General features: G+C 39.9%; 1 protein-coding gene across 3 annotated transcripts in view; it reads left to right on the top strand.

Annotated features, from left to right (window-relative positions):
• BCL7A (BAF chromatin remodeling complex subunit BCL7A) overlaps positions 1-14,192 on the top strand; it is a 32,608-nt gene extending 18,416 nt beyond the window's left edge. For all 3 annotated transcript variants that reach the window (XM_024196204.3, XM_024196203.3, XM_024196205.2), the window contains 4 exons: positions 3,789-3,885; positions 7,187-7,354; positions 11,485-11,606; positions 12,987-14,192. In XM_024196204.3, the coding sequence (XP_024051972.1) occupies positions 3,789-3,885; positions 7,187-7,354; positions 11,485-11,606; positions 12,987-13,058 (459 nt within the window). In that variant the 3' untranslated portion in view covers positions 13,059-14,192. The remainder of the gene's footprint in view (positions 1-3,788; positions 3,886-7,186; positions 7,355-11,484; positions 11,607-12,986) is intronic.
• The last annotated feature ends 283 nt before the right edge of the window (positions 14,193-14,475 follow it).

The following is a 14,475-nucleotide window of genomic DNA, read 5'->3' as shown; positions in this document are numbered from 1 at the left end:
TCCGCAGGTTCGGCCGATCGCGGCTCCCACTGGCCACTGTTCGCCACTCCAGGCCAATGGGGGCTGCGGGAAGCGGTGCGGGCCGGGGAATGTGCTGGCCGCCCTTCCTGCAGCCCCCATTGGCCTGGAGCGGCGAACAGTGGCCAGTGGGAGCCGCGATCGGCCGAACCTGCGGACGCGGCAGGTTAACAAACCGACCCGGCCCACCAGGGGCTTTCCCTGAACAAGTGGCAGACCGGCTTTGAGAACCACTGCTTTAAAGAACCTCTGTCACCACTAGATGGCAAGAAGAAGCTACAAACAGAGCCAATGCCTATGCAACAGTCCAGCCCCTGATTTTGACCTTCCAAGCTATCTGTGGCAAAGCTTAATTGCTTCAGATGTAGAGGGACCAAGTGTGCTGCAAATGTCTATAAGTGAGGCCTTCGTGACTTTCCGCTTTGCTACTGTGGCCAGTTAGAAGATGTAGATGATATACTTGGAAGCTGCATCCATTGCTGGAGCTACACGGTTCCCTCATGGACTTGCACAACACCTTCCCTCAGCTGTTGAATGGTTGAGATATTTAAATTAACATGCCTGTCTTGAACGTCTATGTAAATGTAATCACAATAAAAAAAAGTTGTGCTAAAGACTTCACTAGCTGACATGCGGCAAAGATTTCCAGAGAGTCTCTTGTATTTAAAAGTTTCTTCAAAGCTGAACAGCTTGTGTGTGAAATAAGCTCTCGTCAGTTAGGATGCCTATTTTTTCACAGAAGTGTTCTGCATAGAAACTTTTTATCTCTTTGATAAGTGTTGGCACTAATTGGATTACTTGTTATACAGAGAAAATGATTGCTGTTATAATGTATGCTTTGTTAAATATATTTGAGATGTGGGAGTTACAATTTCTAGGGTTTTTCCAGACAAACTTTCCTGCATCTAAGCCTGCATCCAGCAGAATACTTCTGACATTTTTTTAAAAATGTCCTTCATAGTACATTAGAACTGAATTCATAGACATATTCTGTGTGAGCATATTGTCTCTGCATAGGCGGATCCTCGTTACAGTCAGTGAGGCTCTGTATTTGTCTGAGAGTCTTTTCACATGTAACCAGTTAGAATATTTGGACCATAATTTGGCATATTGGGCAAATAACCCTTGATTTTGAGGCTAAAACTAATTGACAGAGGCCCTTTGAAACTAGGTCATTCTAACATTCACATGCTGTTGCAGCCTTGTTTAAGATGAAAGGGTCTCTGCCTTGTGGCACATGAGATCCCTGAACAGAAAAGAGCTATACATTTTGAGAGAACCTAAAGGAAGGAGGGCAAAATTTGGTCTTTTAATTTGGGCACAAGGATTATTCTCCACCAGCCCTTGGCCTACATGCACAGAAGCAGATTAAGATACCCTCCTAGTGCTCATTAGAATGGTAGGATGGGGTCTTACTAATGTGTCCTGCAATGCTCCATGGCCCCAAAGGAAGTTGTATGCCATTTTAGGGGGCATGGTTAGTGTCTCCCCCCATCAATGCACATGGTGCTCCTAGGCCCACCTGAGCTGTTTTGGTGGGATGGTTTAGGAGCTGTTCACTCAGCTGCTACCCTTTTGCTTCCTCTGAAAAGAAACATAGTGCTTCTGGGAAGTGTGGCCTCCTTGATCCAGAGCTGTTAGATTTGTCAATAACTTTCTGAAATATGTATATGTAAGTGTTTGTATTTATGATGTATATTTTAATAGGGGGGGAAAAAACCTTGTTCCAAGGATAGAGAAAAGTGCCCCAGTGTCTGTCTTGTTGAAATTCTTCTGCAGCCTTAGACCATACTTGATTGTCTTCTTGTTTCTGTCCCTCATTGGAGAGTGTTGCCTGATCATAATGGGTTGGTTACTGAGCTTCTCCCTCCCTGAAGTCTGGCTTTTCATTCTCCTCTCTCTCAGCAGGAACTGGGTATTCCAAGAGCAGCGCAGCTGGCACTTTCTCCTAGGAGACCAATTACATCATCTCCTAATTGAAAATGCTGCATCCCTTTCTAGACATGGATTTTCATATGGATGCAAACATCTCTTTTGTTGCTTTAACTCTTGCAGCTCCTGCTATTACACAGGACATGGAGCAGGGGTGTGTGCATGCAGGACTGTCTTGCTGCTGCTGGGATGTCTCTTTCTCTCATAATCCCTCCTGCTCCGCCTTTTGGATTTAATGCAGAAACTACATTGTATATGGAGAAGGGAGAAGTCTCAGCAGCCTGGGTCAGTGGGAGGGAGGCAGGCAGGCAGGAAACAGCCATCCTTTCCATGTGAAAATTCTCAGTCCCCCACCATTACCATCATGCACACATTCAAAAATGCATGCAAAAAGTGAAGATGCTCTGTCCTAGGTGACTAGATGATAACCTGGAGCAGGCTGTTGCTTCATAATACAGCCCTCCCAGGAGATAATTACCCCTACTCCATTCTCTCTTCAGAACCACTTCATACTCTTTAAAATACTTGGCACTTGCAGCCTGCCAGTCTTTCATCTAGCAATCTCAAGGTGCTTTACTAGTAATGTTTGTCACTTCACTGTGAGGTAGATCACTGTTATCCCTATTTTCCAGAATAGGATACTGAGGTACAAAGCAGGGAATTGATATACTCAAGGCTCCAAAGTGGCAGAGTCAGAAATCATGTAAAGAATTCCCAAATCCCAGCCCTTACTCTAATGACGTTGCCTCCACTTTTGGCTTCTAGGTCTTGGCAGGAATTCTCTTGATATTGTCTTTCCTTTTCCAGTTGCCTTTGTAGCTCTTGGGAATGGGGAAAAACAGCAATAAAAATACCCCAAAAACACCTTAATGGTGCATAATAAATTAAACTATATACCTATTGGAGTATTATATACCTTCAAGCCTCCCGATACACCAGCTGTGGGGGAGGAGTCGTCCACAGTCTTAGCCCTAGGCAAAACAGATGCTAGGCCGAAAATAAAATGAGTTTTTCATTGTGTTCTGAAGGCCAGCAGAGCTCTGGCGAACATCCAGGGGGAACAAAGTACGTGTTCAAATACTTCTCTTTAGTAAATTTCTACTCCTCTCTCTAAAGAGAGCTGCCCCCAAGCATAACGTACAGGTGGGCTTTCAGCTACAAAGTAGTATGACTGCACTTGGGAAAGGTGCAAAACTGCTAGAGCCTGTGCTATTGGTTATAGCACTGCAGTAAGTTATGGTAAAATTTCTGTTATAAGGAGAGAGGTGTGGTATTTTGTTCTGCCCACAGAGCTGGCAACCAGCAACTCCCCAGTTCTAATCCTGATTCTTGTGCAGCTCCTTCATTTTACCTTGGATAAGTCACTGGAGCATTCTGCCTCAATTTCTCCAGCTGCAAAATGGGGGGATAATAATGAGCTACCTCACAAGGGTGATGTTATGTTGTGCAGTGGTTTTGAAGATGAAAAGTAAAGGTCTCCTGATCTGTGACTAGGGCTCCTAGACACTACAGTATACAAATATTAATATTAATAATGTTTATAAACACTAAACATTAGCAGAACTTCTGATAATAGTTGCTCTTTTTTTTCCCTTCGGTGGGTCATAAAGAATAAACTGTATAAGTGTTTCTCAGAGATTCTTATGATGACTGCCTCATCAGTGTTCTTGGTAATTCTTGACTTGGCCTTATTTCCCACATGAAAATTATAAGCATAATATGCTTACAGGACTAATGCACTGAGCTGAAAGAGAGAGTTTTACACTAACACATGGATGTTGGTTTCCTGGCTAACTATTTGGTGACTTTAATTTTTGGGGGGTGTTTTTGTTTTTCAGAAAAACAAAAATAAGAAAAAAGGCAAAGATGAAAAATGTGGCTCTGAAGTGACCACTCCAGAGAATAGCTCTTCTCCAGGGATGATGGACATGCATGGTGAGTGGGACATGGCCAGCCCAAGCTACTCCGTGCACTGTTACAAAGGAAATAACCAATGGACAAGATTTCTATTGGAATCAACAGCAGTTGCTGATGTGTACATGAGGGCAGAATTTGGCCAAGTGAGAAAAAAAAAAATAGAAATGCATGGCACTAGTTCAGTGTGTGGTATAAGTCATTAACGTTGATGGTGGTAAATGCAGTTTTCACTCTGGCTGCATGTAAAAGAAAATCCCTATGTCAGCTGTGAGGGGAGCTAAGACGCTGAAATAAAACATGAAAAGGACAAAACAAAACAAAAATAAGCCCAGTTTCCCAGGTGCTGTTTTGCTTATCTAAGTGAAGTAGTAGCCTTGTGCAGCTTACAGACATGGCTTGCTTTGGCAGTGGAAAGCTAGTGAGTTCTTCTGTATGTATTTGCTAACTCAGACTAGCTGCATATGTCTTCACAGTGTGTCTGTCCTTGAAGTGCACAGGTAACTGCTTAATAAAATACCCTGTTTCGCATTTAAAATATGATAAAATTTATCTTTAAACCGCTTTTTCAAATTTAGCAAAGCAGAGACTGTCTATTGAAGTATGTCTTAATAGATAGTGTGAAATGTTAGTAATTTTTAATAACCTATGTAGGGAAGAAACATGCTCATTTATATACACACCTGTTTGCCCTTCCCCAAACTCCAAAGGAGCTGAAAGAATTTTGCTTAAAAATTGTGGGGAGAGACTGAACACACAACTTCATCCCCAAAGTAAATATTTCAGGAAATCATCAGAATATGAAAGCAGAGAGCTACAATGGAATCTCTTCTGCAACTTTAGCTATGATTGTCTGTACTGCATGGGTATTGTAATAAATTGTCGGGAGGAGAGCTGTGATGCCTAATTTAGGATTTTAAGGCATTTTGGAGAGTTTTGGATGGAAGGTGAAGGACATAAATCCACACCGTGTAGAGGTCAAGCATAGGAGTTTTACACACAGTGCTGGTGGAGTGTCATCTTGCTTATTAGTCTCAGAGACACTGTCAATCAATTGATTACAATAGAATATATAGATTTTCCATGGGCGGGGGAAAGTGACGGGGTAGGCAGTTCCACACCCCGGGATAGGTTTTGCAGCAAGACAAGATAGCACATTAGCCAATGGTTAACAGGTTACATAATGTCTCCGCCCATGGTCTCAAGTTAGCAAGTTAACATTTAATTAATACTTTGATAAAATGTTATTAGTATAAAATATAGATGTTGAATTCTGATATGGCGTCCGTAGGAATGGAGCAACTCCTTTGATTGTCCAACAGGTACATTCCTAGGGGTTAAAGCAAAGAAACAGTGAAAGTATATGATAATAAAGATTGTCTCCTTTATGTCTTAAGGCAAGCATTGGTCCCTTGGAAGGGAGGTGGAAGGATGCCATATCTTATACTGACATGTGCCAACTTTTCATAAACTCAAGGTTGGATCTGTAGGAAGAACGTTTCCCTACAGAAGGCTAAGAAATGCAAAGCATTAAGGAAGTGACTATGAGACTGGGCTATTGGATAGCTTGAATGTTGTGTACAATAACATATAAAACAGAATTCCTAATTTTGAGTTGTGACAGACAAAAATAACACAGGAGACTTTCTTGACAAGTAATTGAATCTTCAGCAAGATTTTAAATTCATGAGAACTTTTGCTAAGAATCCTCCTGGAAAATGAAAGTTCCTTTGTGTTATAATTGGTATGAAGAAATAAGCACATTGGGCTAATGTTATGAAAAATGGAGAATCTTTATTTTCAGATCGCCTGCTTCTCCTCTCACTTGTGCCAGGTTTACACTTGTTTAACCCTATTGACTTTAATGGAGTTACTCCTGATTTACACCATTGCAAGTTAAGAATTGGGGCAAAATTATTCTTTCAGTACCAAGAAAAAAACACTACTCTCCTGTAGTATTTGCTGCTGGGAAGACTTCTGCTTGATAAAATTAACCAAACCAGAAAATGAAATTTTCAGTTCCCAGACTAAATGCTGACAGATTAACAAAAGCAAGGTGAATTGTTGAGTGTTACCATCGTTTCTATCAAAACGGCATCTGTATAGCTCAGCCATGTTGAAATTCCTTAATTTATGGATGTCTAGGTAGTAGCAATGGCCAAAGCCACTTCCCCATCTGAGTTTGAGTAGAAAGGTTTGACCTTTTGAAGATGCAGAATTTTAGCTTCAGTAATTTGCACCTTTGTCACCCATCTACACAGACTTCTAGTGTGACTTTGTCTTGGACAAGTCATTTAATCTGTCTCTCCTTTCCCCATTTGTAAAATGGGAATAATACTTTTTCCTTGCCTTTTGTCCATCTTGTCTATTTAGATTGTAAGCTCTTTGCGACAGGGACTGTCCCCGATTTTGTGTGGTAACTATCTGAGTTGGGACCTGATCTCAGTTTGGGCCTTTAGGCCCCACATCAAAACAAATAATAAAAATAAGTGTTATCTATAGGAATTACACCAGAAGGCCCCATGAAAACTTTACCTGTTACATGTGTGCTTGATTAGCAGGTTGATTTATGGGGATTATGTTACAGCTGTGCTCCAAGATCTGTACTGGTTGGCGCTCAGTTTCTGGTTGCAATTCAGCTGTTGGTTTGTATGTATAAAGTGGTTTGGGAGTGCTTCTTTCCTTGCACAATACCCCTACAGATGATATTAGATGAGGCCCTCAAGCAGGTAGCCCCTGGTGCAGGCAGGGCATTCCCACTGAGGGGCTCTTGATATTAGGATTTGCTTCTCCCTTTGACTTGACGTGGCCCAGGTTTGTAGACCTTCAGGATGCTCTGGAAGGCCGACCTGTTCTTTTGAGTATAGGGAGGGGCATGAAGGAGCATATAAATCTGCAGGGTAAGTACTAATAGTCTAGTTGGGTACTGATGCTCTTGATGAATGAACTGATAAAATATAGAATTCTGGCTTCTGATAAGAGATGTATATAAATCCAAGAATTTTGTGCTGCTATTATTTAGAGCCCTCGATCACCATATTTGAAGAAATATACACTATAGTTAAGCAGCACTGTGTACAAAATCGGGCATCAGAGAATGTCCGTTGAGTGAAGGGGACTTAAGTGTAAAGAGTCCTACTTATCTGTGAACCTGAACAGTCCTCAGCTCACCCAAAATTCCCACTGAAGTCACTGGGATGGCAAGTCATGCAGGATCACATCCAATATTAACTATGCAATGATGCATAAAAATATATAACTTCAAGAAGAGACAAAATGTCCTGTTTCATTCACTTTTAATCAAGGTAGAATTTTTTTCCAGATGACAATAGCAACCAGAGTTCAATAGCTGACGCTTCTCCAATAAAACAGGAGAACAGTAGCAACTCAAGTCCAGCCCCTGAGCAGAACTCAGCAACACAAGCAGATGGCACTGAAGTAAAGTCTGATGAAACTCAAGCAGATGCAAAGGAGCAACCTGGTTCAGAAGGTAATACATATAGATATATCTTGTGCCTGCAGCTTTTCTAATAGGAAGCACTAGTTCAAACAAATACTTGAGTTCAACATTCTTGATAAGAAAGAAGCTCAAATAATAAAAGTGGAACAGAGTGACTGGCATGTGATACAAAACACAACCATCCATTCTTCCGAAACAACAAATACAGCTCACAAAACAACTCACAAATCAAAAATGATGAGTTGCCACAGTCCACATGTTATTAGCTATTTAACTTCTTCATAATCATATCTAGTTGGCTTAAATCTTCTAAACTTCATTGCTGTGTAAATAAGAGCCAAGTCCTTGGTATGTAAGTATTTTATTTATGTACTTAAAACTCCTATTGACTTCACAGGGAGCAAGAACAGGTTTAAACTAAATTACAAAATTAATTTCTTCCATGAGAGTTCCACTGACTTCAGTGGTAGCTGGCCCAGGTCTGAAATCTTTACTGCCTGGTTGTCTCGTGGCTCCAAATAGAATGGAAAATTATTTTTCTGCTTGGTTTTATACCTTAGAAATTCAGGTCCTGCCTAGGTTGGAGGACTGACTGCGAACTAGTGAAATGGTTACATCACAAGAGCTAAACAGGTGAAAATTGATCATCTGAGAGGGGAAGAGATTTTTATTGACTTTAAAACTTTTATTATGTAAAACTTATCTAATGTCAGTAACTGAAAATTAACATTTTAAAGGAGGAAGTTGCTTCAGTATTCAGCATCCTTGGGCTTTCTTGAGAACTCACAATAACTCCCTTATATTGCTCATTGATGCTCCAGTGAAAGCAGGGAAGGTCAGACTTGACATTCCAGATATTCTTAAGGTAAAAAACAAACGGAGGAGGGGGGAACCTTAAATAAACCTTTTAGGCTGGTTTAGTCCATACCAAGAAGCAAAAAATAGGCATAAACCCCAATCTTAAAAAATCCTTTGTTAGGTCACTGTTTAGACATTTATCAAAGCCTTGATCCTGCCAGGTGCTCAGCCAGTGGGAGTTGAGGATGCGCTTCACCTAACATGATTGGGGTCTAAACGAAAATGGAACTAACAAATATTGATATTTTGTAACTTTTATGTGTACATTTTTATTTTAACTTTACTTTTTTTAATTCGCTTTGCTACATTTCTTTTAAAGCTAACTCTGAATTTGTATGCCCAGATTTCTAAAAAGTACATAATGTATTTTATTTGCTGTGCAGAAAAACAGCCAAACACGATGTTGGTGAAAATGTTTTAAATCTTACTTTGTTAATGCTATATTTCTTTGGTGCCCTGTAAAATTTTAGTAACTGAAACATTTGCTGTTTATTTATGCAAAATCTTACGTTGTGATGTTTTGAAAGAAACCATTTTCTCCTCCCTATTATAATAGATAAAATATACTCTTAACAGCATTCTAATAATCTGGTTGCAAAATTCCTGCCATAACAAAGCCTTTAAATTGTCCTTGGCAAATCTCTTCCTACTGATTCAGTTCTTAACTCAGTAGATCCAATATCCAATTTAAATTTAGATCAGTTATCTCAGTAATATTAGAACCATGTACATCATGCTAAATACCTTCAATGACTAGAATGTAACTGTTAGATGCAGGGCAATTTGGCAGCCAAATCACTACCAAAGTAGACGCAGGAAAGCCAAATTTTATAAAATAGTATTCTCAACTGACTGCTCACTGAGAACTGTATGGATTTACTGCCAGATGGTAAACTTGCTTTTAACTTGTTCATGGGTGAATTCAGACGATTACATAATGTACATGCTCCCATGACTAAATTTATGTTCAAGGAAAATCTTTCCTTGTGTTGATTCCAGGGCTATTGCTGTGAACCGAGAGGGAGAAGCTAGGGTAAAATACATACTAATCTGGCCTTTTTGCTGGTTGGATACTGTGTTTAATTAGGGATTCTAAATCCAAATAACCCATCATCGATTGGAGAATGATGCTGTTTGATCAAATAGCTTTGATTGTGACACTGCCAAGCTGAATTTAAATAGCAGGTAACAAATTAAGGACCCAAATTCCGCTGTACATCTTATGTGACTATTTTGAAGTCATTGGGGAAGCTTAGGGGAAGAATTGGCCCTAAGTGCTTAAAATCAACATTTTTATAATGAACAAATATTTTAGAACGCTTTCCTATGTAAACTAATTATTGGCAGGTCTGAATGACTCTGAGGACAGGTAATAGGTAGGGCCCTACCAAATTCACGGGCATGAAAAACGCATCACGGACTGTGAAATCTGGTCTTTTATGTAATTTTATCCTATACTAGACAGATTTCACGGGGGAGGTTAACGTTTCTCAAACTGGGGGTCCTAACCCAAAAAGGGGTTGCAGGGGGGTCGCAGTATTGCCACCCTTACTTCTGTGCTGCCTTCAGAGCTGGGTGGCCAGAGAGCGGCGGCTGCTGGCCAGGGGCCCAGCTCTGAAGGCAGCAGCACAGAACTAAGAGTGGCCATGCCATGCTATCCTTACTTTTGCGCTGTTGCTGGCAGCAGTGCTGCCTTTAGAGTGGGTGGTTGAAGAGCGGCAGCTGCTGACAGGGCGCCAAGCTCTGAAGGCAGCGCTGCCGCAAGCAAGAGCACAGAGGTAAGGGGGGCAATACTGCGACCTCCCAATCCCATTTTGGGTCAGGACCCCTACAGTTACAATACTGTGAAATTTCAGATTTAAATATCTGAAATCATGACATTTATGATTTTTAAAATCCTGTGACCGTGAAATTAACCAAAATGGACTGTGAATTTAGTAGGGCCCTAGTATTAGGACACGGATCCTTTCACCTAAAGATCACCAGGATCAGGCACTTAGACTATAGCGAGTCTTCACATGCATGAATTCGAGATGGGCCAAATGTAGGTCCCATCTGCTCAGTAAAATCAATCATGTCAGGGACCTGTGTATATCACAATAACCTGCTTGTGTGCAGATGCACCCAAGGTTAAAACACGGTTAGGTCTTCTAATGTAGAGAGAAGTGAACTGTAGTTTAACAGTGTCAGAAAATTGTGCTGTAGTACAAAAGGAAATAAAGCCCTGCTCAGAAGTGCTTTTAATCTGGAGTACTGAAGACTTAGTGTTTTCTTATAGCCACACAAACAATTCTATGGCAATTTAGAGAGAACCCCCCACAAAACCACAAAAACAAACATCTTGCATCTGACTGAGTCATTTTGAGAAATATCACTCTTCAGACCACAGTCAATAAAATATTTTCTGGAGAAGGCTTGCCTTTCGGTAACTTTATGTGCAAAGTTTCAGAAGGTGTTCAGTAACCAGTAAAGAACTTTTAAATCTTACCCTCTTTTTCTTGGGGGATTTGAGAATTTAAAAAATAGGAATTAGAATATAGAAGTGATGGGTATAGAGAGTGGAAGAAGGGAATCTATTCAAAAGCTGTTTATTAGAGTGAGCAGCAATGAAAGTTTGAACCAGGTAGGAACCATTGCAAACTTGAACATCTAGGGGAGATTTCCCACAAACATCCAATAGATTTGAAAAACATATAACCTTATTGATGAAGCTAGATTCCTAGATACTGTGTTAGAATGATTACGTGCCACTTTTTGTAGGAATATGTTTTAAGTGTCCTGGGGGTTAAGTTCCAGTTCGGTAATTAAGTTCTGTGTATCTAGCTGCCGTGGCCTCCCACCCAAGTTTGTTGGATAAGTTATTCTTTTACTTCCTGTCTCCAACCCTCCATCCCACAGGTAGCTGCATTTCACTACTGGTTGTAATAATTTCCATATTATTTATATACTTCATCTACTTATTTTGAAACTTTATTCATGTGTGCCAAGTACTTTGAAATCTTTGTGCAATACAACTGTGGATCATGACTGCCTCTAGTGGCTGGTCCAAGCTACTGTACACCTTACTACTAACTCACAGGTAAAAATAATTCTTTAGTTTAGCTCAAGTGGCAGAAGCCTGTGGTTTGGGTGCTGAATATTCTGGGTTCAGTCTCCACTGATGATTCAGGTGTTATTGTGTGAATGCAATCACAACTGGTTATATTTGAATGAAAGGTATTATATGTACATTAGCATTAGAGAGTAAAAGCTTGTATTGAAAGTTGATTTTTCATGTTTAAATCAAGTTTTTACTCTTTCAGATACTTCTGATGAACAGAATTCACAGTCTTCAATGGAAAATTCCATGAATAGTTCAGAGAAAGCAGAAATTCAATCCTCTGGAGAAAATGATATAACTACAGAGGCATCTAAAAACTCTCAGGTAATTTTAATTAAGTACAAAAAAGCTACTTTTACAAATTCAACATCAACTTTAAAAAAAAGTTTAAGAAAAACTGTCAGGAGACCAATCACGCTTACATTTATTTCCTTAGCTGTGTTACTAAGATCACCTTGAATCATAGAATCATAGAATATCAGGGTTGGAAGGGACCTCAGGAGGTCATCTAGTCAGGGCTGGCTCCAGGCACCAGCTTGCCAAGCAGGTGCTTGGGGCGGCCACTCTGGAGAGGGGCGGCACGTCCAGCTATTTGGCGGCAATTCAGCGGACGGTCCATCACTCCTGCTCGCGGCTTTTTATTTATTTAGTTATTTGTTTGTCTATTTTGGCTGCTTGGGGAGGCCAAAATCCTGGAGCCGGCCCTGCATCTAGTCCAACCCCCTGCTCAAAGCAGGACCAATCCCCAGACAGATTTTTGCCCCAGATCCCTAAATGGCCCCCTCAAAGATTGAGCTCACAACCCTGGGTTTAGCGGGCAAATGCTCAAACCACTGAGCTATCCCTCCCCCCTGGACTATTAAATAATTTTAAATATCTGATGTGCTTTCACCATTCATTTGGCCTTCTGTTTCAATTTCATTCACCTTTAACAGTAAGAAGACTGATTAGTTTCACTTTCAGGCTCATCTGCACCAGCCCATGTCTGATATGTAAGGAAATGTTACAATCCAAATAAGAATATTTTTATTTACTTACAATCCAGTAGGCTGTGCCCAAAATGTATCCCTTTAATTTCCATTTGGAAATAAATATATTGTCTTTATAAAGCAGAACAGCTAATAGAGCTGGCAAAAATGTAATGCTAATAAACTCAGTGGGTCAGATTTTGGTTTGAGGTATGTGTATGTCTGCAGAGCCATGGCTGGGAGAGGGGCTGTGGCTTGGGAATTATCCCACCTAAATCTGCACTACAGGTCCTCTCTGAGACTTGCTGGTGGTTTTACGTCTGAGTGCACATGTGCCCACTCCCAACCTCACACACCCTGTCCTGCAGAAATTGCTGCTGCTACTAGAAGGAGTAACTTCTGGGTCTTTGGTTTTTGTTGTGGCTTAGTATGGAGCTGAGGTAAGTCACAGTCTGATCACATGTTACTGCTGTTGCTTTGGAGTGTATACAGTGGCTTCATGCCTGGAATCAGGATTTTGCCCTATGTGACTAGGTAACAAGAAGACCAAGCAACGTGATGTTTAGAAAGATGATTTCAGGAAGTGTGTTTATTTGGTTATGTCATTCACATCCTAGGATATTTTGTGTCCCCCAAGTAACATGAGAGTATTCACTTTTTTTAATTTTAATCTGATGTCTACGGCACCTAAAATTTAGTCCAATGATAACATGAATTTTCTCTCTTTCCTGTTAAGGACTCTGAAGGAGTGCCACCTTCTAAAAAGATGAAAGTAGAGGCTTCCCAACAAAATGTTGAAGAGATTTAGACTATAGATTTTCCTGATCAGTTTTTATGTAAGGTACATCAGTGGGCTTAATCATAGAACAACTTTACTTAAGCATCTTCTCTTGGATGAGGACAGAACTCCTAACTTTTCAAGTTACCAAGCAAAAATCCAAGAAAACCTAGCAAAGGTTTAACTTCTCAGACACTGAAAACTTTTTCCTGTGAAACAAACATTGAGAACTTTTAAGTTACTGTCTCTGAAATGGTTGGAGTAAACAACTCAGGAGGGGTCTACGCACTGTTTCTAAAGTCAAAATTACAATTATGTTGCTGCTGGTTTTTTTTGTTTGTTTGTTTTTTTCCATTTCTCTATTTAACAATGTAAGATATTTAAGGATGGTACAGGTCAGGTATTAGCTTTCATGTGAAGTTCATTGTTCTGGCGTGATGTCTGCTTTTGTTTTGTGCCTTGTGTTCTGAAAACAGTGCTAATTTTTAAAGTTGTTTTGCAGCTGTCTCCTTTGCAAAGTGGCCTATGTTTGTATAATGCCATGTAGTAAGTTTTTCTGTTTTTTTTTAATTTTTTTTATTTTAAATCCCTGGTGCTTAAAACTTAACAAATAGAGATAAAATTGATCTGGAAGCCATTTTCACACTTGGAGTCCAAGGAGACAAAGAAGCGTCATTTTACTTTTCTGCAACTACAGTGGAGACCTTTTATTGAATGCCCAGCATTCGCAAACTGTAAATCTGGTCTTTTAAACTATTCTTAACTTCATCGGAAGTTAATATGATTTATTTACCATTTATATTCCAGATCTGAATAAATTTAATAGAAGTAAAGTAGATTAAGTAATAGGTCCAGATCTCTGTACTGGGTACAGTAATTGTTTTATTAAAAAGTTCCACTATAAAGATAGGATCAAAGGGATTGATGTGCAGCAAATGATTTATTCTGATATCAGGTTTTCACTGAACTGGATTTCATTGTACTGTTCTTAAATAAGATGTTTACTGATATATTCCAGGCTATACTGTATTTGGGATTTTTTTAAACTTTCAGCTAGTCTTTGTAAATAAGTCTTATTTCCATAATCTCTACATTATTGATAGAAATTATCCTTTCTTTTCAATTATGTTGACGCGTGCTTATGCTAGGCTTGTTTGAGAGGCTCTGAGCCTCTAAATGGCATTTAGAGGTGCAGAGTATCTACATGGATCAGGCCTTTAAGGGCCTGATATTGCAATGGGAATATTACTTCCAGGGAGGTGCCAAGCCCCTTCAAAACTGAGTCATGTCCATGGTAACTACTTGTGTGACTAAAGAATATTCACATGAGGTGTTATTCAAATGTTGCTGGATTGGGCCTTAATCTTCATTCACTCTCAGAGGGAGATGGGTCTTGTAATTTAAAACCAGATCCCACATCTCCAAAAAATTGTGCAGTGTGTGTAAT

Source organism: Terrapene carolina, unplaced genomic scaffold (assembly GCF_002925995.2).
Source record: "Terrapene carolina triunguis isolate 2854851 unplaced genomic scaffold, T_m_triunguis-2.0 Scaffold234, whole genome shotgun sequence".
Lineage (NCBI taxonomy): Eukaryota > Metazoa > Chordata > Testudines > Emydidae > Terrapene > Terrapene triunguis.
The sequence above is the reverse complement of the archived record's forward strand: the minus strand, read 5'-3'. Positions and strand labels throughout refer to the sequence as shown.